At 46.6% G+C, this 26,464-nt stretch overlaps 1 protein-coding gene across 2 annotated transcripts in view; it reads left to right on the top strand.

Annotated features, from left to right (window-relative positions):
- TIMM10 (translocase of inner mitochondrial membrane 10) overlaps positions 1–17,370 on the top strand; it is an 88,567-nt gene extending 71,197 nt beyond the window's left edge. For both annotated transcript variants that reach the window (XM_085651419.1, XM_085651418.1), the window contains one exon: positions 16,706–17,370. In XM_085651419.1, coding sequence (XP_085507545.1) covers positions 16,706–16,910 — 205 coding nt within the window. In that variant the 3' untranslated portion in view covers positions 16,911–17,370. The remainder of the gene's footprint in view (positions 1–16,705) is intronic.
- The last annotated feature ends 9,094 nt before the right edge of the window (positions 17,371–26,464 follow it).

A 26,464-nucleotide genomic window follows, 5' to 3' on the forward strand; every position in this document is an offset into this window, starting at 1 on the left:
AAAAGACTTGAACTATCAATCTGTGCAGAACCACATTTTTGTGGTGTATAGTCTCAAATTCAGGTCTGACTTCCCACATGCAAATCAGTGTCATGTTTTTAAGAATAAAACTATACACGCGCTGATCACATTATTATTCATCAGCAGTTAGCAAATCTGTTTCTCCCAGAGTAAAACAGTCTGACTGAGACATGAAAGGTAATAGGCTCAGGAGAATGCAACTCTGTATCTGCATGGGACTTCTAGTTAAAGATGCCAACCTTTTGTCTGGGAATTTTGAATATTTGTAAAAACTGGTCTGCTGGTGGTCTGTGGTACCTTTATTCTGTGGGCCCATTGTGGGGGTCTCCGAAACCTCTCATTTGAACAACACTGACCACCATGTCGTAGGTTTATATATTTAAAATGCCAGTGTCTCAGAAGGTGTCACCTAGGACTCAAGATGCCAGGGATTGAAAAAAAGATGTAAAATGTTTTGGAATCTTCTAAATCTGAAGTGCTGCTTCCAAGGTTCTGTGATGTAAACAGGGGGTTTCATCAGCATGGACACATTTAATGACAAAGAATGAACCATTCTATCTGGCCGGTATTAATAATTTTATTAGCACAAATAAAACAACAACCGTTTAAATGATAGCTGTGATTAGTTCCTCAGTGTCCAAAACAATTCCACCTAGCCACGTCCAGATGACACTGAAAATGAAATCTAGTCCATTCTGGACCTTGAGTAGCTTTTTATTCTCTATTTTCCCTCCCTTGCTGAAGGAGGCGGCTCAAAGATGGGTACAATACAGGATACACAATACATAGACAAGACAGACCCACTGGCAGGGGAGGGGGCATCGCAATTGTAGTCCGAGAAAGTTTGCAATGCCAATTTGAAAGCGCCCCTATCCTGGACAGCGAGGCTGGGAGTTTCACTATTAAAGTGAACAACAGCTACACGCTAAAGGGCATGCTAATCTACAGACCCCCTGGTCCTATTGCCAAGTTTGAGGAAAGTCTAGTTGAAGGTATCATGGAGACCGCTTTATGTAACAATAAATTTTTGGTACTTGGAGACCTTAACCTACATCTCAATAACCCATCAAACAGTATTAGTACGAACTTCAGTCAGGCATTAGGTGCCCTCCAGCTGACTCAAATTGTGAGCGGTCCAACACATCTGTTGGGTCACCTTTTGGATCCCATATTTGCTAACTGGGGGGAAGTAGAAACCAAATCCCCTATTCCTATCCCCTGGTCGGATCATTACTTAGTTCCCTTCACCATTCGTATCCCTGGAAATAGACCTCCGCAGCCAGCTTTGCTGCATCATCTTAGACGAAACTGGGCTACCTTTTCCCAGCATAAATTCTGCGAGGCACTGATTAAAGGGGGGAGCCCGGGGGGGGGGTTGACGCCGACACAGCCAACACTAATCTGTGCAAACGTATCACTGAGGCACTTGACTGCACTGCTCCTCTTCAAAAAACCAAATCTGGGGGCCGTGTTCATAAAACAGCCCCATGGTTCAACGAAGAACTTAGAGCCCTGAAAACCGCACTGAAGAAACTCGAAAGAGAATGGCGCAAGACTTTCTCTAAAGAATCTAGAGCCACCTACTTGACTGAGAGGCAACTCTACCATGGTCTAATTAGAAAGTGCAAAACAGCATACTACACGCTTAGAGTTAATGAAGCCAGCAATTCCACAAAAGAGCTGTTTTCGCTCTACAAAACTCTCTTGAGTGGGAAATCATCCAGTGTCCCAGATGATTGTTCCCCCGACGCGTGCAATAAAATTGCTAATTTTTTTTCCGAGAAAATAGCAAAAATATACGCAGCGTTCCCAACACAGCCTATAACGGGTGCAGAATTCGTCGAAAGCCCCAGGGAATGGGGTGATAGACTCAGACTGACCCACTTTGTTATCCCACCACCTGAAGATCTCGTAAAAATGTGTAAATCCGTGAAGTCGGGTTCTCCTCGAGACCCTACCACACCTAAACGTTTGACAGACAGTCTGGTGGTATTAGAACCCTACATCAGACATCTACTTAACACATCTTTTAGTAGCTCAATTGTACCTAAAGACTGGAAAAAGGCGGTGGTCCTACCCCTAAGGAAGAAACCGACCATCAGTTTCGAGAAACTAGAGAACCTACGTCTAATTTCACTTCTTCCCTACTTGGCCAAAGTAGCCGAAAAATTGGTCAACTCACAACTGATGGACTTCGTCGAAAAAGCGGCATTATTACATGACACTCAATTCGGCTTCCGTCTCCGTCATTCCACAGAGTCCGCACTCTTAACAGCAGTGGAGGCTCTTCGTCAGGGGGCGGATGAGGGTCACACCATGGCCCTCATCCTATTGGACCTGAGTGCAGCATTCGACACTGTAGCTCATGCCAACTTGCTACAGTGTTTGAATAATGGAGGTATATCTGAAGCTGCACTCCTATGGATCCAATCCTTCCTGACTGGGAGAAGCTTCCAAGTCCGCCTGGGCGACCACTACTCGAGAGACATGGGTTTGGGACAGGGCGTTCCCCAAGGATCGTCCCTGAGCCCAACCTTGTTCAATCTCTACATCTCCCCAGTGGCTTTGATTGCCGCGAGCCATGGTCAGGAAATCGTGTCATACGCAGACGACACGCAGTTGGTCATCTCCCTATCACGAGGACCCGGACTTGCTTCGAACAGTTTCAAGGCCTGCATGCAAGACCTTGCTACATGGATGTCCATCAATTGCCTTAAGCTAAATGGCAACAAGACAGAGGTGCTCGTGGTGGGGGGGAGCCCTTCCGCATGGTCATCGGCGTGGTGGCCCCCTTGTCTGGGGAAGGCTCCTATGCCCCGTCAGGAAGTCAAAAACCTTGGCGTATGGTTTGATGCTGATCTGTCTTTTGGACCCCAAATAAACCGAGTGGCGGGTGTTTGTTTCAGCGTTTTAAAAATCTTACGCAAGGTCCTTGCTCTCCTCCCTATGTCCGCCCGGAGAACACTGGTACATGCCCTCGTGACATCACGCCTGGACTATGGCAACCTACTGTATCTAGGTGCCACCTGTAAGGCAGTAAAACGCCTTCAGGTATTGCAGAATGCGGCAGCCCGCCTCATCTTAAAACTCCCCAAAAGATCAGACTCCAAAGCTGCCCTTCACACTCTCCACTGGCTGCCAGTAAGAAGCAGAGTGGAATTCAAGGCCCTCTGTACCTGTCACCGCATTCTTGCTCGGAAAGCGCCTCCACCACTCCAGAACCTAGCCATCAAGTATGTACCCTCACGTGCTTTGCGTTCTTCTCACGGAGGTCTACTGGTGGTCCCTAGGATCAGAAAGGCCCGCATGGGTGGACGCTCTTTTCGCCATTTGGCAGCGAAATTCTGGAACGCCCTGCCTCTTAATCTCCGCCTAGACCCTTCGGAATCCAGTTTCCGGAAAAACCTAAAAACACACCTTTTCTCAAGGTAACTGAACCTCTCCTCACTTCTGCTCTGAGTTTTCAAATGTAGCGCGGGGACACGCTTCCTGCGTAACCAAGCGCTTTATAAACTTCCCTAATAATAATACAATAGCACAACCCCACCCCCACTTTTGAAATGTATTCTAATGCCATCCTATTCCGAATCAACATCTTGGCCTTTGCGTCTTATTGATCAAACACTAGTTGTAAAGACAATATAGTGGAGTAGGCGATCTCTTTCATGATTTCTGCATTTTGTCGTGCTTACTCTAAAGCAAGTCGTACCATCTGTTGAAAAGAAAACAGAAAAAAATATGGTTTTAGTTGAAGCAGCCCACCTATCTTGTCTCCGTTGCTAAGGGTGGTCATCAAAGTGATTCGTTGCAGAAAATACCTATCCGGCACAACCGGTCCCAGCCCTATCTTAGGGCAGCGATGGATAAGTTCAGGATGTGTGACTGAAAAATTAATTGTCCTCTTACTGATTTATTTATTTTTAGAGCTTTAAATAGCACAGACTTGACCAGAAGGTATCAGTGCTTTACAGAGTTTGCAAACAATATTTACAAGGAATACATACGAGGAGAAAAGTAATAGGCATTCATTTACAAAAGATGGTGTCCGGCTCCACAGTGGTGGAAGAGGGAAGTGTATCAAGGGAAATTGATTATTTTAGGAGGGAGGGTTCAGGTATTTGGTGAGAAGTAATTTGAGTTTTTTTCTGAAGAGTAAGAATGATTGGCTGTCTTGTAGTTCCCGTGGAAGGGCATTCGAATTTGTAGGCGCATTTCCAGAGAAAGAACGGGTGAGTGACATTTGAACTTCGCAGAGGCATCTTTTGGTCAGCTATTAATAGCTTGTTTACGAGGTATGTAGGTTTTTGTCGGGGTAGAGAGCTTTGTGGGTTATGCAGACCATTTTGAAAATACTTCTTGCTTAGATAGGTAGCCAGTTGAGTTCCTGGAGTGTTTGGGTGATGGGCTCATAGCGGATCTCCCCGGAGAGGAGTCTGGCCGCTGTGTGGATTTCATCAGGATAAATAGATTTTTTGGTATACCAGTGATTTGTCGCATTTATTAAGTCTTTCTGCGTGTAGAAGGCTCTTTGCTGAGGCGTTGATATGGTCATTCATGCTCAGGTGTCTGTCAATCGTGATCTCAAATGATGTAACAGAGTTGGAGATAGTTTATAGTTAAGGTTAAGCCAGTTATGGACAGGGTAGGACTTTGCTTTTGGCTAGTTGAGGAGTAGTTCGGTTTTGTTGGCGTTAAGCTTTTAGTGGTTGTTAGTCAGCCAGGATTGTACCATGGAGAGAATGTTGTTAGATGCTGGATGTCTTTGGATGAGGAGATTTTATTGTAGAGTGAGGTTTTATCAGCATAGAGAAAGTAGGCAGTTCTGTCTGGTTTCAGTGTTGTTGCAAGAGACTCTAATATATAAGTTGAATAAGGTAAGCGACAATATTGATCCTTGGGGAACTCCTTGTGGGACTGTTACTGTTGTTTGATACGGGGAGATCATTGATTTAGGAATGTGGCGAACCACAGTACCATTGATACCTGCACATTGGGAGAGTGTGTTTTGGAGCATGTTGTGGTTGACTGTATCAAAGGCAGCCGAGAGACCCTGGATCACTAGGAGGCAAGCCTGGCCATCGTCCAGAGGTCTGAGTAGGTCTTCTAAGATGTTCAGCATTGCAGTCTCAGTGCTGCAGCCATTCCTGATCACAGATCGAAAAGTGTCATGTAGATTGAATGTTTCGATATGGCTGTTCACTTGTAGGAGGACACATTCTTCAATAGTTTTGGCAAAGAGAGGAAGGTTAGTTATAGATCTGTAATTTTTGAGGTGGTTCAGGTCAACATCTGGCTTTTTGATGAGGGGGTGACTTGGTTGAGTTTAAGGGGAGCCGGCATAAAGCTGCAGTATAAGGAAGAGAATGGTTTTAGTCCATGTGAGGGAGATGTGCCTGAGATTGTTGACAAGATAGGAGGGGCGAGGGTGAAAGGTTGTCTTCAAGGATGCAAGTATTTTGAAGACCACTTCTTCGGAGAGATAGTTTCAGATTTGGTCCAGGTTGCATTGTGTTTGTTGTATGTGACTGTGGTTGGTGCTGTGGCCCAGTGAGGAGGTGGGTTTGAGGGACCATCATAAGTTGGAGGTGAGGCAGATGTGGGACCAGCTTTGGAAGAAGGAGTATTTTTGGTGAGGAAAGAGGTGGTGGGGGTCAAGTGAGAGTTCGATGCTTATTTTTTTTTCAGAGAAGAATTTGGTAAACTCTTTACCGCGATTAACCAAGTCATCAGTTGAATGTTGTGGGAAAGAGGATGTCTGATGATGTTGAAAAGGTCTTTAGATCTGTTTCTGGAGAGGTCAAGTTGGGCTCAGAAGAAGGCTGATTTTTCTCTGTAGATTTTTTTTGTAATTAAGGCATTCAGCTCAAAGTAGAGAGAGATGGGACAGCAAGGGTTGTAAATTTGCAGCGCTCTTTATTAGGGTCTTCATTGAATCAGGATCTGGAAGGGATACTTCTTGATTATTTTTTTTTTAGTCTGAGAGTGGCGCCATTGTCAAGAAGTTGACATTTTTGTGTTTATAATGGGTGGTTAGGTCGTCGGTGTGAGAAGTTGGCCTGATGTATGATGTCACTAGTTATAGTGTACACCTTATATCAGTCCAAATACCCTTATGGTGATTGGTTGTAAAGTCAACCTTATAGACCAGCTATCCTAGTGGTAGCATGGACAAGAGCAGTCTTAGGCTAAACTCTGAATGGCATGTGAAGCCAGCTGTGATACCATATATAATCCCTTGAATACCAAATGAAAGGACACCACAACAGATATATATATAAAATAAAGTGTATTTATTCTAATCAAACCCTCAGCACTCTTTATGAGATTAGAGGTAAGTACAACACAGTCTTATTAATGCATACAGTAAGTCACACAGGTAAGTAATACAGTTAGGCCCTAGGGGCCACGCAAACCATATACTAAGTAAGTGGTATAAGAACCACTGTCACGGAAATAGAATAGGCCTAGGCCTAGGGAATCGCTGGGGCTACACTACACTAGCGTTAGTTAGGAAGTGGGAGGCCCACGGGATTCGTGTGCAGAGTGGAAACACTCACGCGTAATGCGTAAAAGTCAATAGCAATATTACAGTTTAGAAATAGATAGATTTAGGACACTTCCGGAGTAGCTAGGATGTTGAGACTTGAAAACTAGACACTAGGATAGTCACTATCCTGATGAGCACCGGAGTACCCAAGTTACCTAGCCCACAGGCTGCGGGTGCATAGGGGTGAAGATGCGTCGTTTTCGTCGTCGACTCCTATGGATGCCTGAAGAAAGATGCTGACAGGCAGTCAGGGGAGAGTGTCCGGTGGATCCCAAGGCTGGGATCAAGAAGAGAAGAAACCTGCAAGCAGAAGGGACAGAGTCAAGGTCACTAGCCAGTGACCACGTGGAACCAGGAAGGAACCAGGCGATGTCGTGAAGAGTTGCAGGTGAAGGTGAAGCTTGTCGCTGCAGCCAGGAGGACCAGGAAGCGTCGAGGACGACCAGGACCAGGAGGCGGGCTGTCCCACGAAGGCTCTTGCTGTCGGCGGCGTCGAAGTTGGACTAGGACTCACCAAGCCTTGGCAAGCGGAACCCACGAAGAACAAAGGACTTGCTTCTGGTGCAGACCAGGAAGGTCTGGGGTGCTTCTTCTTTGCAGAGAAGCGGGAGCCAGTCTGGAGGAGCCAAACCAGCGCAGAAGATTTCAGGGTGCGTCGTCACAGAGGCCACTAGCCAGCGGGCAAGCAACCGGACAGACGCGGCAAGCAGGAAAATGCTGAAGGGCCCCACGCAGGACTCGTGGAGTGTGGGGGGCTGATCTTCGGTGCAGATGGTGCTTGGGGTTGGGGCTTCTCAATCCCCGGTGCACAACTTCGAGGGTACCTCAGAAGCTGCGCTGTAAGTTACTAGCCACTTTTCCCAGGTAGCCGGTCCCACGTCGCTCGTCGCCTCCACGGATCTCAGCTCTGCTGCAGATGTGGATGAGGGTCGGAGAAGTCTGGAAGTCAAGGCTCTGGTCGGGCTCTGCAGTCGGTTCCTCGTAGAACGGTCGCAAAGCAAAGGGTAGTCTCTTGATGGTGCCTGTTTGCACAGGGTAGCCATTCCTTGGCTACAAGGGAGATTCTTCAGTCTTCTTCTTTAGTCGAATGTCGAAGGTCCAGAGTTTCTGTTCAGTTTTGCAGGTTCAGGATAATCCAAAGTCTTGAGGCCCAACTCCCACTCTTATACTAATCTGGGGGGCTGGGATACCTGCTAGGTCACGCCTTATGGGTGGGACCTGGGAGGGGGTGGTTACACCCACTTCCCTTTGTCCAGTTTCGCGCCAGAGCTGGGGCTGGAGTGCCCCAGCGCCGGTTTGAACTGGACTATGCAAGGAACACCTTGTGTGCCCCAGGCATGTCTCATTCCTTTCAGCCCACCCTGCCCCAATACACTAAAGGCTGTCTGGGGAGGTGCTAGCACCTCCCCAAGCAGGAAACCTATTGTCCAGGCCTCCCTGGCTGGGATCACTCCCAGCTGCAGGAGGTCAGACTTGTGTCTGTGGCAGCAGCATCCATTTTGTGATGCTGAGGCTCTGGTTAGAGTTAAACAGCAAAGTAGGATTTTAACATGTCTCTCCCTCTAGAAGGGAGGAATAATATCCTCATCACCAGAAATGGTATGGGGGTATTATTCCAAAGTGTTAGACACCTTACACGACATGTTTTGATAAAGCCAAACCATAGTTACCATAACCATTTAAGATTATAAGGCACTTTAAGAGTATATGGTAGGCTATATCATAGAACAGCTATAAGGACATGGTTCCGAAAGCTGCAGACAGGCTCAGCTCATGCTAGAGCACCATCTCACATGTTACCAAGCACTCTGCCTCCAGGATTGTTAAGGCCTGCCATAGGAGTGACTGATAGGTACACATGTGTCTATATATAAGGTAGATATAGATATACTATATCTAAGCAAGGGGTGATTACACGACCTTGCCCCAGCTGAGTGATCAGCCAGTTGTGTCTGATTGGAAGGCCAGACCAGGGGTGGCATAATACATGCTGCAGCCCCTGGGAGGCCTAGGGTACACCTATGCCCTGGGTACCTAGGGTACACTGTACAGGGTCCAATAAGGTGATCCTTACCAATTGGTTATGTACCTAGGGTACATGGAGTCCATTTTACAGAGAGAGCAGACAGCCTGAGACCCTGAATGGCAGGATCTCAGGCCAACTAAGTCGAAAAACCAGCTAGACACTAGGCAAAAAGTTGGGGGGTAACCATAGTCAGATATCCACCTTCCTACAGTCGGCGGAGGCGAGGTCAGGTGGCGGTAAAATTTGGGAGCTGATTAGGCATTCTAGCTCTAATTGAGGGATGACACTTTAGAAGCAATAGTCCGGTGCGAAGACTGAATTCTTGCGGAGGGATTTGTAACGAATGGTCTCTACAATAAGATCCTAGTCACTCTTTCTACTGAAAACACTTCAGATGTTCTCTTTACCGTGCCCCCCGATAAGTCCTGAGTCAGTCAGTGCAAGATGAGTCCTGTCTGGCCTACACAGTCCCAAATAATTAAGCTTTTCAAGTTCCTGGTAAGAAGTGGGGGATATGCTGGCACATTCTGGCAGTCCGTGCCCATTGTAGAAGGGATCAGAGCAAGTGTTATGTATGATTGGCACATCAATCAAAGGGATACTACCTGTCGCATCACCAGGCAAATGCATTGAAATCCAACTAAAAAACATTGTTTGTAGTATTTGGAGTCTGCACGTAGCAGTTTTTCCCATAGGCTGAGCGGTGGCTCTGTCCTAAGAGGTTCACTACAGTTAGGCCTTAGAATAATTCCCTATTCCACAGCAAAAGAAGAAGCTTGTGTTTTGGAAAAAAATGGATTGATGAAATGCAATGTGATGCAACATTGTTGAAAAAATACAAATATTTCCATGAATGTAGATATGATGGCACACATGGAATGGATTTGATTATATTTTGATTATACTTTCAGTAAACCTGAACTGTTAAATACAGTAAAATAAAAGGTCAATCACCTTCTATTTGATTAAGGAGCTAATCATTGGTAGAACCTTCCAGGTCTATGAGTAGCGCGCCTTGTATGTTTTGTACATTTTGTACTCCAACGAGATGTTAAGAGCACTGAAGTTGTGCATCACGCCAAACGCAAACTTTTAATCTGTGTACACAGCAATAATCTTTTTCTTGGCTAAGGTGCAGGCTTTGAGGAGAGCAACACACTTTCAACTAGAGCACATCTGACTGTCCAAGATGGCCGACTGTTAAGGAGCGCCTGGGCTAGGGATTGCCATATGGCGCGAATGCACAGAAAAAGCCCACACCAGTCAAGCCACCACCCATCAGGATCCCAATGAAATGGTCTTGCAATCTGCATAGCCGATGCAACGCAGACTGTGGTGACGATCATGCAGCAGCAAGAAATGAGACAGGAACCTGGGAAGAATTCCCCCGGGCTAGGGATCGTTGGTGTAAATCCTCCGGGTGCATGAAGACGGCTGTGCACCCTGTTCTCTTTCGGAGGAAGATGAATTTGGGCTGGGACAAGTTTCGGGGGCTCACAGATGCCGCCTTTCCCGATCTCCTGCACCCCCAAGACTTGCAGGATCGGGGGATGCAAAGAGCAGGGCGCCCATGTTGATGTTAAGAGAACCCACTGCTGCCCTCCTCCACTGCCCGTTGGGTGCCTGCAGATGCCCACCAGTACTGCTGCACCTGTACACCTCGTTCCCCATCCCATCAACGGTTTTTTGATATGGGTCCAACTGCCGGAGCAAAAGGACAGTGCCTCTACTGACCTCCTGCAGGCCTGTGACTTGCAGGAGTGGGGTATGGTGAGAGTAGGGCAGCCAAGTCGATGTGAGGAGAACTCTCCACCAGCCTCCACGGTGCTCAACTAGCCCTCTGTGACGAGTACCGACCACTATGACTCCCTGATGTCTGTGCAGTGCTGTGAGACAACCGGGAAGGTTGGCCCACTTGGGTGAAGCACAAGACAGCCTGGCTCGCTCCGCCCACGCAGAGCGAGCCCTGTCTGTAGGTCGGTTGCGGGGATGAGACTAGCTGTAGGGGCTCACGGACGCTGTCCGGGTGAAACGTACCTCCTTCGATTCCCCCCCGCTGGTGTGCGACCTGGCTACACTGGCAATCCACACTGATATTCTGGCAGTCCACTGTTTTATGTCTGGGGTGCACTGGTAGCCTACACTAGTATTCCATGCCGTTTCATGCTCTTTTGATATTCTACTCCAACAATGGTTCTACACTGTTATCATATGCCTATATGTTATGCTGTGCTGATATGCTTATCTTTGCTCTTTTTACGCAAACATAGTTAGCTTCACTTCTACGGTCCCTGTATGGTTCTGGTATTCACTGTCGCCATGTATCTGTGTATCATGTTATGCTTATATGCCTATCTGCACATTTCACGTCCGCACTACTAGCCTATTCGTACACTGGTACCTTAGTCGATACGCTCTATCGGAACTACCTCAGAACTATATCGCTTACATATCCTAATGTCCACTATATTTCTCTGGTCTACACTTGTCGCCAGGTATCTATGTATCCCGTTATGCCTATATGCTTTTTTTTTTTTTTGCCCACGTTGCGTCAGTACTTTTGCGTCTACTTACAGTGGTTCCTTAAGTTGACACCCCTTACCGCAACTGCTCGGAACCTTTAGATCAAATTTCCTGCTGCCCATTGTTTACTTCTGGTACACACTATTGCAATGTATCTGTGCTCACCCCATGTAATCGTATCTATCCCACATGTAACTTCTTCTTTTTTGCCAACTATGTAAAGCGCTTTGATACCTTCGGGTCAAGCTTGCGCTATGCAAAAGTCTATAAATAAAATATATATATATATATATATATATATATATATATATATATATATATATATATATATTTGGCAAACAACAACTTTCCTCAGTTTGATACACTGGTACTTACAGCCTAACAGCTACTAGGACACCATTAATCCTGAAATCTATTCTGTAAACAGATTACATCAGTTCACAATAGGCACATCTGTTAAATCAGCATGGAGTGTGGTGACTGGGCCAATAACAAGAATACTGTCATGGGGCTCCCCTCCTCACCGATGGGCATTAAAGAGGCAGGGTTCAGAGCCAGGGACCGAGCCAAAGTGATACGGTAAGTGGTCAACAGTAACCTTTCATAGCTGTGTAATCCGGCTGTAGAGGGTGCTCAGTTTTAGTAGTTAGGAGGAGTGCAACCACAGACTCCGCCACAGACCATAAACCTGGTGAGAGCCGGGCCGCAACTGGGTCCTGGATCGAGGAGTAATAAGCTATGGGCCTTTTCTGATTCCATTGTAACTCCAATAGAAAATTGGTTATGTTCATGACAATTCAATCTACAGTGTTTGGCATAATCTGGGAATCCTGAAGCGGATGCAGGAATGAATGCTTGTTTAATTGTTCAAATACAGTTTGACTTCATTGGACCACTGCGATGGATCACAAATATCTTTCCTGACATCGTCTTACAACAGCTTTGCCATGTCGGCATAGCCCAGCACCCAATGCCTGCAGTATACAGCCATGACCAGAAAAGTACGTACATGAGGAAAAAGGTAGAGTGGGGCATCATATGAATGGCTCCACCTTGGTCACAGAGCGGGCGGTATTTACCAGTGGAGATTTCATGCCCAAGAGATCACACTTGCAGAAAGCCAATTTCTCTTTTGAAGACTTATACCCCTTATTAGCCAATCTGTTGAGGTGATAGATTGAGTCCACCTGCAGTGATCTAGAGTAATAGATGTCATGTGAAACCCCGGGAGAGGGGGAGGGGAGAACACCAGCATGTTCAGATCTTTCTTTAGAGCTTGAGAAAAGATTGAAGTAAGATAGGGCAACACAAGTTGAGATACTCTGAATGAGATTGAGAAGAGTCATTGCCTTTCTTCCTGCATAGGGATGGAAAACCAAGAGGAACAGAGAGCAACTACCGTAAACGATTAGGTGTTTGTGGGGATACAAGAAAGGATGGTGGCAGGGTTGGGGACCACACAGACGCTTGGGATAACCGCATTATTAATCACCCAAATTTGTACACATTGGCCTTACCCGCCATGCGTGCCAGCAGAGTCTACTTACCACAGGCACTAGAACCCCTTACATAACCGGATCCATTATAACAGGGTGGATTCCTTCCTCTGGTTTTGATGGGTACTGGAGTATTTTAGGTAGCTTCTTCTAAAGATCGAACTTTGTCTTCACTCGTTCCATTAATTTTAAACCACATCATTGGCCTGTTGGATCACATTGTGGCCAGTACCTGTGAAGGCAGTTCTGTTAAGTTGGGAGACATGCCATTTTTATCCGCATCATTTTGGCAGTTTGTGCTGTTACATAGTGGTACAAGCTCTTAATTGTCTTGCTGTGTGGGTCTAATTAAGTAAGTAACGCACCATTCCATCCGGAGTACAGTATATAGTACTGTTTTAAGTTGAAGAGATTACCTCTGCTGAACATGTTAGCTGGATAAGTTGTGCTAAGCAAAAACAAATGCTCATCACTAATGGGCCCAAGTAGATGGGTCAGAATAGACCGGACTGAGATGAAGCTTTCACTGGCCTCTTGTAATGTTCAGGAACTTTTATTGACTGTCCATGCAGAAGGAAGGGAGAAGTGCGGAATGGACTTGTTAATTTGAAGCTCTTCATCTGTTCACTGACTGATCTAATTTTGGCATTTTAGTTTTATTTCAATCATTAAATCCTTTGTCATTTCACAGAATTGGTTTGGGAGCCTTACTGAATAATTTGAGTCAGGTTTTGTGGTAAAACTGCTGATATCTAACACACATTCTCAGAAGTAACCACCTCGCTGCTAAGGGTAGACAAGGCTGTCTTTATGAAATAGTATTTGCCCGTCTAGCTAGGGGCTGATTTTACATGGTGGTGGAAGAATTTGCCCCTTCAAGCAGCACGCTTCTGATACCACTGGAAAAGATGGACATTGGCCTTTTTGAGCTAAGGGTCTCATAAGTGCCCTAGGTGCCATGCCGAATTGAACAGACATCGATGGCTTCAGAAAATCAGTAAAGAAGCTAGTGAAGTTTCACCATATATCTGTTTACAGGTATGTGCTTTGAACAACATTAGATGGTCTTTCATTTCTGGTCTCATTAAAAGGACATTTGAGCTGTTTTTAACATCGCCCGAGTGAGGACAGTCAGACGTCCAGAGGCCTGTGTTCCAGTGGAAGGGTCCTGTAAGCTGGATTTTTCAGAACCTAGATGTTGGACAGAGTGGTTTGAACATGATCAGAAGGTTGTGTGTGGTGGACGTGGGTTCGTGGTTGTGATGTGGGAAGTTAAAATAATCAGCAGGCAAGCCAGGGGATAAGCCATTGACTACTTGGAATACTAGAGTCAGAAACTTGAAGATGGCCCTGTTCGCAGCGAGCCACCCAACTGCTGATGGATGTTTTGGGAACATGGCACTCGAGGTTAGGTCAGGTTCTGGTATCAGTTAAGAAAGCGTCCAATGGTGAGGACCACTGAGGGAAACCCACAGGTTGGCTGTTGCAATGATCAACTTTTCTGCGCAGAAGTGAACTGCTTGGTTGCTTAGTGGTGATACATGCCTAAAAATGGCAAATGCTACGTGTGGTTAGTACTCCTATCCAGACTACAATGATGGTCATAAGCAAGGTCATTTGCAGTGAGGCGCTGAAGAGCGCACGGAGACTTCAAGCCCATTAGGTGAAAGTTTAGATATTTGTGTGAAGTGAACTGAGCTTGGACGCTGTGATGGACGGAGCTGCCTAAAGGAAGAAAAGGACTTTGGACGAGGTCAGCATAAGCGATTGTAAAGTGATGTGGACGCCAGCGCTGTCTCCGTAGCATTGACCTACCTGGTTTGGACTATTGCTCTTTGGGCACTGAGTTTTGGGAGCAATGACCCTTTACTATTGTGGGCTTTTAAGGAAGCAGCAGAGAGATTCAACTAGAGACTATTGTAAGAGAGGGTGAGGCATATCGTGGCAAGGTTACTAAACTGACTTCTATTTGTCTGATGCCTCTGACCTACTCATTGAGCCCGAAAGTTTCCTAGAATGACAGGAGTACAACCCTATAGGATACCATTAGCCATAGGGGCAATGTTCTAGAAATCCTACAGTATAAAATCTAGAACACATGGTTTCCACTATGAATCCTATTTTGTTCTGTTTTACCTATCTGTAAATAAGTCCCATTCTTCTTTGAAGCTGTACTACTGACTAGACATTCAGCGCTGTTTCATGTGTAGGTTGCGGTGTCTGTCTGTATCGAAGTTTCTAACCTGTGGCCCATTTAAGAGTAATCCTTGATTGTTCGGCTTCACTACCCCAGGAGAGTCAAGTGCTCAAAGTAAACAACATGTTTATCCAATTGGGATGCAATTGTATTGAGGGCCCTTGGGCACTATTGGTACATGGCCCTGTGGAGAATGCTGTCAACTAGCCCTTGAACATAATAGTGGCTTTAGTTTTTCCAGTATGTGTTTAAGTTGTTGTTGAATGAACAGAGGGGCTCAGTGGACAGGGCAGTGTTCTTGAGCAGAGACCGACAGCAGTCGAGGCGGTGGAGAGAGGTTTCCGCAGAGACTGCTGGAAAGATGACAGCAGTGGAGGAGGTGGAGAGAAGTTTCCGCAGAGACTGCTGGAGAGATGACCGCAGTTGCGGAGCTGGAGTGAAGTTTCCAAACATTATTTTGCCCCAGGCTTCCTGACTTCATATTTCCGGTTCTGGGCTTTTGTGTTATATAGCATTATTAGGTTTGTTAGCTTACTTGGTTCAACAGAACACATGACTACAACTTCCAGCATGCATTAAGCTGTCAAATGAAGCCCATGAACTGGAACCTGGGATCGCCGGCATGGAGCCAGGTGACCGAATATGTGGGGCTGCCAAATTTCAGTGCTTTGTGTGGTACAGCAGGGTGTGGCCCATATCCCACTAATGCATTCGTGAGTGAGAAATAAATGCGTGAACATGAGCCTGGCTACTGCATGAAATGGTCGGGAAGGAAGTTCATAATGCCTCCTCTGAATGGTCCAGACGCAAACCCAGGTACGAAGTCTGGATGTGTACTAAAGAATGTAAATGGTTCCAGACAGCTGCCCAAAACCTGATCCTTTACACATTCCCTTTCCTTGGTTTCAGTTTGTATGCAGGATTGTGTGCAGTTTTATTCAGTTTTTATTTTATAGTAGATAATCTGGTTATTTAATCTACTCTCATTTCCCATCCACCCAAAAGTCTGACTTATTAATCAATTACATTTCTATGGCCTTGGGAGTGGTTTGGGAAGTCTTGCTTTATGAACCATCTTAAGGTAGCTTCCATTAGACACTGATGGCAAACATTGGGGAATGGGTTTCGGACCATGTTGAAGAAGTTTGACCTGAGTTAGGACTCACAAATGGCTTTATCCCTTTCATGACAAAAGTGCAGTAGAGCAATCATGCCTTTCCACTTATTTCCTAGGAGCATTTAGTTGTGAGGTTCAGTGCTAGATTTGGACAATAAAAATCACGCAACCGGTTAGAGCTTTCTAAACGGGAGAGAGAAACGCTGTTTTGAGGTCCTTGGTTTTAAGCACTCCGGCCCACTTTTACCTGACTGGCTTGTTTCTGTTGAGATCAAGAGATCATCTTACCAGCTTGAATCCTCCATTCAGTGGTTTTCTTTTCACCTCTTAAGAGCACCTCTCTGCCCCAGCTCCATCAAATGGCTGGTGCTTCCTACCCTTTGTCTTCTGAAATGCCTCCTTCCTCCGCCAAACATCTGGAGAGGCCTTCATGTATTGCCTTATTGCCCATATTATCCCTTCTTCAACGTGTATTTCTGATCTCTTCTGAGTCTCTGCCTTTTCCATATACCCCCTTTTTGAGCATGCCTGCCCCCATTGCCTCTATTTTTGATTTACATCTGAATTTCACTCTCATCTGTCTCTACACCTCCTTAAAGTTCCCCCATTCATGGGAGTTCCTCTCTCCACCAGTCCAGTCCTCTTTCCAACTGCAGTCTGTGTCATTTCCTAGTGTTTTCTCCTAGTCACATGTCAGTCTCTGACCCTTTCTTGACCCACCACCCACAGATTTTCCTCTTTCTCTCCTCTTCTGACTGCCTCTGCTCTTTCATTTCAGGATGACCAATGCCTGCCACCGGAAGTGTGTCCCGCCGCACTACAAGGAAGCTGAGCTGTCCAAGGGAGAGTCTGTGTGCCTGGATCGCTGCGTATCCAAGTATTTGGACATCCATGAACGTATGGGCAAGAAGTTAACTGAGCTGTCCCTGCAGGACGAAGAACTGATGAAGAAGATGCAGCAAGGTGTAACGCCGGCGCAATGATATCATGGTCTGGGGTATCCTCCTCTCAGATAACTCTACAGACTTCATGCTAATGCAGGCTACCTCCGGCCAAGGGATGATTCCTGAGCAGGCCCAGTTGCCCAGGCTGACTGCTTGTCTGTCCACAACAGACGCACATGACTGTATCCTTACTGGCCCCTATTGGCATTGAGGTCTTGATTAAATCGGGTGCACTGGTTATCATTCCATTACACTTCTCCCCAGTAACGACTGGTTCTCCTTCCACCATAGACGCCAGAAGTCCTCTTCTCTGGTGATCACTGTGGCCACTCGCCCTCGCCTAGTGACACATGCTTCTTTGATCCTGCAGGATGCGGGGCTTACAATTTCAGTTATCGTAGTCTCACCACGAGAATGATTATCTTCTTGGAACTGTGTATGGTTGTTTTTCTGTAATGCCATGTCTGCTCACTGTCTCATAAAGACCAGTCAACCCCAATGTGTGTGTAATCATGATTTTAATGTTTTACGTTCGCCCACAGAGGCTGGCCATTCTTTTGACGCCACTGATCAATCCTGTAAAGACTGGCTACTCCAGTGTAAAAGGCCAGTGTAAAATTCCTTAAGACTGGTTTCCTTCCCTCAGGGGATTTGCAGATGTCTCTTGTTTTATAGCTTGATCGCCCTGGCTGCCTTCCTTCCATTTGTTTTTCTTTTCTTTTTTTAAATAATTTATTTTCTCTTCATAAAGGTTTAAGGCTTTTGCAGTGGCTCAATTTATTTTCACCCTGTTTTACCCGCCATTCTACTTGAACAGTGGCCTTCCTTCTAAGGTGTCTCTCTTTCTCAACAAAATACCGTTAGTTCGTTGTAACGCACATGCCTTCTTTATTTATATAACTTCTTTATATAAATTATCCCTTTTGTTGCTGAAAGAAGATAAACCCTGAACAGGTTTTAGTTTGAAAAAGATGCTTTGTAGATTGTCCAAGATAAAAGATGGCATGTTATTTCTGCAATTGAAGTGCGATCCCAGATTTCTGCTCTTGGAAAATCGTCCCACAAATGGCACGTTCTAGCACGTGACGTACCCTCACTTAGGGCCAAGGCTGTGAGTAAACTGACCATCTAAGGCTGTCTGAAGGTTCCAGAGGCTGATGCTGGCTCATCATGAGTGTCCTCTTCTTCCAGGCCTTGCGTTCTTCAGCAGCTTACAAACCGCTTAGAAGCAGGAGAGAGTCTGAAGACTGACATATTTAAAGGGAATGTTTGGGGATAATGCTGCAGTTCCAAACTGGTGAGGTTTGGTGTTACCATGATTGGTACGGAGTTGGGCTAGTGTTTTAGGTATGGCGGTGTGGAGCTGAATTCTGGCCTCTGGCAGACACAAGTGATAGGTTTTCAAGAGAACTTAAAAAAAGATGTAGCAATAAAGGTGGTGTGGCTTAGATATTGGTAGTGGCACTTAAGCTAAATGTTGGATCTATGAGGTACGTTCAAAATACCTAGATATGGCATTATTGCAGGATCCAGAGGTCCTGATTGTCTGCAGCAAAAAAGAGCATTCATCTGACCTTCCCCCACTGAGCACTTTCTTCCACGCTCCTAGTGTTGTGGTGCATAATTTGCAGATTTCTGGATCCATCACAAGAACGTCCAACCATGAATGAAGTTGCAGGTCTTAAGCAGCAAGAACCCAGCATCTAGTGGCGCGGCTCAGAATAGCATTTTGTTTTTCTTACGTGTACAAGCATTGTCCAAGCCTATCGATCTATTTTGCATTTTGAATTCTAAGCCATACCATTGGAGGAACACCTCCACCTCCACTTCCAGATCCAGACCAACCACCCTCCACGGCACCCTCGTCTACAGACGTCCTGGCCCCACACCGACATGATCACCGACTTCATCGCACCTCATGCTCTTTTATACACCGATTACATTCTTCTCTGCGGCCTCAACTTTCACCTGGACAACCCCTATGACCACAACACCCCATCCCTACTGGAGAACATTAGCAACATAGGACTCGAGCAGCAAGCCACCTCTCCAACCCACGCAGCAGGACACACGCTCGACTCAGTCTTCGCCAGCAAAATCATCATCTACAGCCACACCTCTGAACTCCTCTGGACCAACTGTGTGCACTTTGCCTTCACCAAACCCACGGTACACCACCTATCTCCCTGCCCTCTGTAGTTGAAACAAGGTCACCAAAGAACATCTCACTGCCTTCCTCAGCACTATTACACTGCGGATATCCGCCAACGCTAATATCTCACTACACAACTTCCACCGATGGATCTCCAACTGCTCCGACTGTCTGGCACCCCTCAAGAAGGCAAGCAACACTCCAAGAAAGCCAGCTGGTTCTCTCCCGCCCCTCACGAGTCCAGACTCACCTGTAGACAACTCATGAAAAGATGGAGGAACAGCAAAACACCAAAAGCCCACACAACATTCAAATCTGCCATCACCGCACACCACCTCTTCCACAAAACCACAAAGAGAACAACCCTCCATGACCGAATCGACAAAAACGCACACAACAGCAAAGAACTCTTTGCCAGAGTTTGCCAGACCCACCATTGAGAGCAAACATTCCACCCTCCTAAGACCTCTGCAACAAACTTGCCACCTCCCTCCATGACAAGATCAGGCAGATCTACAACAGCTTCGCCACCCAAAACCCTCCTGCCACCGTCGCACCCAAACAGATCCTGCTCAATTGGTCCCGCTTTCCACAGAGACACAAGATCATGAAGAGCATCCAATCCGGAGCCCCCTCAGACCCATTCCTTTACCACATCTTCTTTAGAGCAGCCACCTCCATTGCCCCCAAGCTATGTTGCGCCATCAACTACTCCCATTGAGACTGCCACCTTCCCTGATGACTGGAAACATGCCGAGATCAACCCCCTGCTGAAGAAGCTATTCACCGACCAGACAGACCTAAAGAACTTCAGACCTATCTCCCTGGCCCCTTCCCAGCCTAGGTCATCGAGAAGGCCATCAACGCCCACTCTCCGAGTTCATCGAAGCGAACCACGACATCTCCCAATCTGGCTTCGGAAGCAACCCCAGCACTGAGACCACTCTCCTCGCCGCCACGGACAACACCTGCTCCATCTTCGACCGGGGCAAAACAGCAGCCCTCATCCTTCTGCACCTAATCATGAGAATCCACTGTGCCGGCATCCGCTACAAGGCCCTGGATTGGATCCACTCCTTCCTCACCGGTTGAACACAGCGAGTCAGACTACCTCCGTTCCTTTCAGAACCAACAGAGATCCGCTGCGGAGTGCCCTTGGGCTCCTCCCTAAGCCCCACCCTCTTCAAAATCTACATGGCCCCACTCGTCGCCATCGTCTGGAACCACAAACAAAACATTGTGTCTTATGCTGACGACACCAAGCTGATCCTCTCCCTCGCCAACAAACCCACAGCCGCCAGAAACAACTTCAACAGCGGGATGAAGACTGTTGCCACGTGAATGGGACTGTTGCCTGAAACTCAACTCTGACAAGACTGAATTCCTCATCCTGGGAACCACCTCCTCTGCTTGGGACGACTCCTGCTGCCCCGCCGCACTGGGAACACCCCCACGGACCACGCATGAAACTTCAGCATCATACTGGACTCCTCGCTCACAATGAACCACCAGATCAACGCCGTATCCTCATCTTGCCTGCTTCAAAAGGCATTCAGATGGATCCCCACCGAATCCAGAAAGACAGTCACCCACGCATTCATCAGCAGCAGACTCGACTAGGGCAACACACTCTATGCCGGTATCACCCAGGAAACTCCAGAACATTCACAATGCTGCTGCCAGATTGGTCCTCAACATCCCCTCCCGCAGTTACATCACCGAACTCCACTGGCTCCCAGTCAACAAAAGAATCACTTTCGAGTGCCTCGCATCCGCCTACAAAGCCCTCCACAACGGAGGACCAGCATATCTGAATCACTGCCGCTCATTCCACGTACCCACCAGACACCTCCTCTCTGCCCAACTGACCCTTGCCACCGTCCCACAGATCTGCAAGACCAGAACCGGAGGAAGATCCTTCTCCTCCCTCATCACCAAGACCTGGAACATCCTGCCTCTCTACCTCAGGCAATTCCCGTCAATGACCCAATTCAGGAAGGATCTCAAGGCCTGGCTCTTCGACTGAACCCAGCGCCCAGACAGATCAGCAGCCCTGTTTACCCCTCTCAATGCCTTGAGAGACCCGTGGGTGAGTAGCCACGCTACACAAACCCCTGATTGTTTTAGTTAATTGCCCATGCCTATCTGAGTTGGTAGCAGCTCGGTGGCAGGATGATAAGGAGTAGCTGGACATGTTGAACAGCAGTGGTTCTTTTGCATCTTGCTGGTGGGTGTGCTGAACAGCAAAAGCGAAGCCCAACAGCAGGAAGAGAAGGAGCCACTGGCTGCGCTGAGAGGCAACAGCTGCTGGGGTCTCCAGTCAAACATCCACTGGAGGGTCCAACCCCGACGCTGGCCGAGTCACGGTTCCACCACTGGACCCAAACTGATGCCGGTTCAGTCTTCCACACTGGAACGATGGTCTACATGAGTTGCTTCCATGCTGGCACACATACTGATTTCTGCCAGCCCAGGTTCCTGATCTGATGATGTCTCTGACCAGGATTAATGTCTGTCCTTCCACCAGGCCTATTGTCACGCTATGTAATTAAAACCAAACTATCTGGTCACTGTACAGCCATACGCCAATCGTAGGCTTTTGCCATGATGCCAGTACTACCAGATGTTGGAGGTGTGATGCGATCCTGATTCAGAACATGCCTAAATATATCTGTGTAAAAGGTGGCGGGGGAATCGTGTGCCTCTTCGTCAGTATCATGAGTGCTATTAGCGTACTAGTTCTCATACTGATAAAGAGGCACATAATCCCCCCCCGTGCCCCCCCTTTACACTGATATTGGCTTATTCTTAGATTTACAAACCAATTGGCTAGACACATTCCCTGAGACCGAACTAGACTCACCACCTAGACTACCAACAGAAGAAAGTTCCTACAGTAAGGTGCACCAAATGATATCTGTAAACAAACAGTCCAAAAGGAGGGGTTTCCAATTTATGTTCACATCTTCTCTTTATTCTGCAAATTGTTTCAAATTTCTTTTATACATGTGACAATCAGACAGCTGGACTATTTATTAGTTTACAGTTAGCATTTGGTGCACTGTACTATGTGTATATTTGTATAGTCTGTCTTTTGGACCACACCTTTTCAGCAATTGTTGATATTGAGTGCATATTTCAGGTATATTTCATGGTTGAGTACTTGGGGATATACAGGTTAAGTGCGATCTGTGCTGGGGGGTGGTTCCACGGTCAGGCTTTGTTTTAATTTTGGAAAAAAAATCCTCTTTTTCAGTAGTGGTGCGACGGGCAGCTGATTTCTTGGACTTACAGCTCTTTTAACAAAAAAAATTGTGAATGTATTATTTATTTATTTATTTATTGAATTTATAGGGTGCACAGCTACCTGGAGGTTTCCCGGCGCCAACGGACACACGTAGAAGAATGGAGCTGCTCTATTGGTTGAATAGCCAAGTTTTCAGATCCTATTGAAATTTACAGTAGATAGTTTTGTGCCGGAGTTGAAGGGGGAGGGAGTTTCACAGTGAGGGAGCAAGACATGAAAAGGATTTACCACCCATGCGTACTTGTTTGATCCGGGGCACACTGAACTTAGCCTGAGACGAGGATTGAAGAAGGCGTGTAGGAAGGTAAGGGTGGACCAGGGCCTTGAGATACTGAGGCGCTGTCCCAGATTTAATCCTGTGCATGTAGCAAAGGGCTTTTAATTTTGTGCGATTTTCTACCCTGAGCCAGTGAAGGTCGCGGAGGGTTCCTGAAATGGGTGCCAGTCTAGTTAATTGGCACAGTAACCTGGCAGCAGAATTCTGGACGACCTGCAGCTTACGCACTACTTCTTTGTTAGCACCCAAGTAAAGTATGTTGCCGTGGTCCAGTCGGGATACAATTAGAGCCTGAATGACCGTTCTTTGTGTGGTCAAGGGCAACATCCATAGTATTTTTTCAGCCATTTAAGGATGGTGAAGCAGGTTGAAGCGACCTTGACTGCTTGCTGCCTCATAGAGAGTTTACCATCTATGATAATTCCTAGGTTACGGACTGATAGCGAGGGTTTAGGGAGATCACCCATTTGAGGCGGCCAATGTCGGGGGCACCACAGATCTTTATTTCGGCCGAGGATAAGGACCTCAGTTTTCCCACCGTTGAGCTCAGCAGATTGGAAAGCATCCAGCCAGCTATCTTTTGTAGCCCTACCTGGAGCGATGACACATTCGAAGTCTCCTTGGAGGACAAGGAGAAGATAAGCTGGGTGTCAGCTGCATAGGAGAAGATTGTTAGCCCAGCATCCTCAACAGTAGCGGCCAGAGGGCTAACATAAATGTTGAAGAGTAGCGGGCTTAGTATGGATCCCTGTGTTACTCCATACGGGGAGACATAAGCCTTGGAACTAGCAAAGGGAGAGAAGACTTGGAAAGTCCTATCCGCTAGGAAACTAGCCAACCTTTTGAGTGCTGTTCCGACAATATCCCAAGAATGTAAAGTTTGTAGAAGGGTGGTATGAGATACAGTGTCGAAAGCAGCACTCAAATCAAGCAGTATGAGTGCCATCGTTTCTCCCATGTCTAGGCGCTTGCGAAGGGTTTCAGTGACGCCCAAGAGCGTGGATTCCGTGGAGGAGCCAGTTCTAAAACCTGATTGAGATGCATGGAGGATTTTTTGTGAGTCTGCAAACTGAGATAGCTGTAGGTTGACATGTATATCCAGGATTATAGAAAAGGCTGGGAGAAGGGAAATAGGGCGGAAATTAGAAAGGTCCGCTGCATCAGCATTCACTTTTTTCAGCAGGGGTAGAACCATGGCGTGTTTCCATGCCGCTGGTACTATTGCTTCCCGGAGCGATGAGTTAAGCAGTTCCATGATAACATTAAGTAATGGAGGTTCCAATTTTTGAAGAATGGGAATAGGAAGTGGGTCTTCGGGGGAACCTGATCTAAGGCCGGAAAGGATGCGACTAAACGAAGGTGTGTCAAGAGGTTGCCAGCTTTCAAGCATCACACCAGTAGCAGCAGTGGTGGATTGTGTCATAGAGGAAACTGGACTGCCCGATGTGGGTGTTATGGTTTTTAAAAGCGGCTCCGAATTAGTAGGCAAGTTGGTAAACTCAGTATAAAGTTTTTCAACAAAGTACTCTTCCAGATTTTCGCATTGGGCTGTATTTAGCTCCGGAGGTATAGGTTGGCAGGTTGTGCCTGACAGCTCTTATACAACTTTGAGTAGGACTTTAGGATTCTTGTGTGTCAAGGTGATGGTGTGATTCGCATGTGCCGCACGAGCAGCTTTACATAGTTCATGGTAGTCCTTTTTTGCCCGTTTATAGGCAAGTTTTGATTCTGGTGCGTAGTCCTTTCTCCAGCGTCTTTCTAGCTCTTTGCCTGTTGTTTTAACTATTTTTAATTTGTCCGTGAACCATGGGGCAGGTGGACGGTGATTGTTCATATTTTTTTGGGACATAGGTAGACATGCGTCCACTGAGGCCATCAACCATGATTGGAAACTGTCCGCCTCCGCAATCTTGGTTGGGGGAGTGTCAGGGATATTATTAAGAAGATGTTGGTTAAATTGAGCAATGTTTAAGTTTTTCCAATTTCTGAAACCAGATTTGGAAGGAAGGGTAGAAGAGTTAATACACTGTGTCTCAAGTTTTACCCTAAAATTGACCAGGAAGTGATCTGACCAGGTAATGGGGAGAGCTGTCTGGCATATGATATGTAAATTCGAAAACATCTGGTCGAGTACATATCCTGCCTGATGAGTGGGTCCCGAGTTATGAAGTAACACATTCATGGCTGCTGAATCAGCAGTCAAGGTGGAGCTGATAGTGCACGTGGGGTCATTCAAATGGATGTACAAATCTCCTAAGATGGTGAAGTTTGTTGCTTCCATTAACAGGGGAGCAATGAGTTCAGGGCGCAACGATGCCCACGGTCCAGCAGGGCCCGGAGGTCGGTAAATCAGGGTCCCAGAGAGGGTGAATTGGGAAGTGAGCAAGAGTTTGAATAAGCTGGCTCCGCAGCCTGTGCAGGATAAATCCTCCCATTTACAAGTATACATTTTTTAAAAATAAGTACGATTTCTCCTTCAATTTTGTTAATACGGTCTTTCCTAAGAATAGTGTAGTTGGGGGGGGTAGGGCACTTGCCACATCTGGGCCGGAACTCTCATTTAGCCATGTTTCTGTTAGGAAAATGGCGTCGAGTGTGTGTTAGATAGCAAGTCATGTATATCTTCCTCATGTTTAGGAAGTGATCTGCAGTTAAGGCTGAAGAAAGTAAAGTCTTTTGATGGAGCTATTTTAGTTTTATCGGAAGGAGGTCGCCGAGGATTAAGTTTCAAGGGGCGAGAAGTAATGTCAGTGTGTGCCTTCCCGAGTTAGGTAACGAAAAAGAAGCCACAGCAGTGACAGGACTGATTATCCGGGGTTATGGAGCTACATTTCACTTTAGGCCTGGGGCGCAAGTCAAGTAGTGATTTCCGGGAATAAGTCTTCAAGGTATTGAAAAAGGAGGCAGGGGTCGTGGCCCCTGGGCCCGGTCGGGCGCGGACGGGCGCAGGCGGGCTTGCCTTTGGCGCGCCGCCAGTGTGCCCGCTGTGCGAAGCGTGTGGCATTTCAATTTATGCTGCTGATCAGGTGATCGGTAGCCAGCGACACTCCGCCTCCCCTCACCTCTAACCCGGAGTATCTAAAATATGCCGCGCTTCCCTCCACAACAATCAGGGTGGGAAAAAGCCTGTGGTGGACCGGGGAGTATGCGATACTGGGTGTTTGAGGTGTACAGGTAAGCTTTCCAATGCCCTTAAGTAAAAACACAGTGCATACGGTTTTGCTTTTTTTTTTTTTTTTTTAAACAAGTTTAAAAGCCAAACGTCGCAAGTGAGAATTAAAAGTTCTAAGGATACAGAAATGCAGCTTTCGCTTACAGCGCGCGTCCGCTATTGTGAATTTACTAACAAATTCTCTAACGAGGGCTGGCTTCATGTTACCCTTTCTTGCCTTCCAGTGAAGCCTTCTTGATGGTGACAAGGCACGCCTGGACCTCCAGTTAATCGACCTACGGCTAAACAATGTAGACTGGCCCCGGTGATCTGGAGTGCCCGACCAAACATTTGACACCTGAAACGGCTGTTAGTTCAGGCATCCACTAGGTGAATCAAAATTATTTTCTGATGAATCCCCCAAACAGGGTCAAAATGAATTGAGGTTTTTTTGGAAAGGTTCTCATCTGCAACTTGGCCCACCGATCTTTCAGTGCAGCATGGCATTTTGGTAAATAAATCCCTTGCTTTGTTGAACATGGTAGTGAGAGCTGGCTGTGCCAGAAGACCTCGGGCCTTATTAGTTCAAACGATAGAGGATGGTCAACCCATGGCCAAGTATATACTGCATGCTGATTTGAACACAACTAGCTGCTTAGGTAATAATAATAATCCACATTTGTAAAGCGCGAACAATCACCCGTAA

Source organism: Triturus cristatus, chromosome 4_1 (assembly GCF_964204655.1).
Source record: "Triturus cristatus chromosome 4_1, aTriCri1.1, whole genome shotgun sequence".
NCBI classification, from domain to species: Eukaryota; Metazoa; Chordata; class Amphibia; order Caudata; family Salamandridae; genus Triturus; species Triturus cristatus.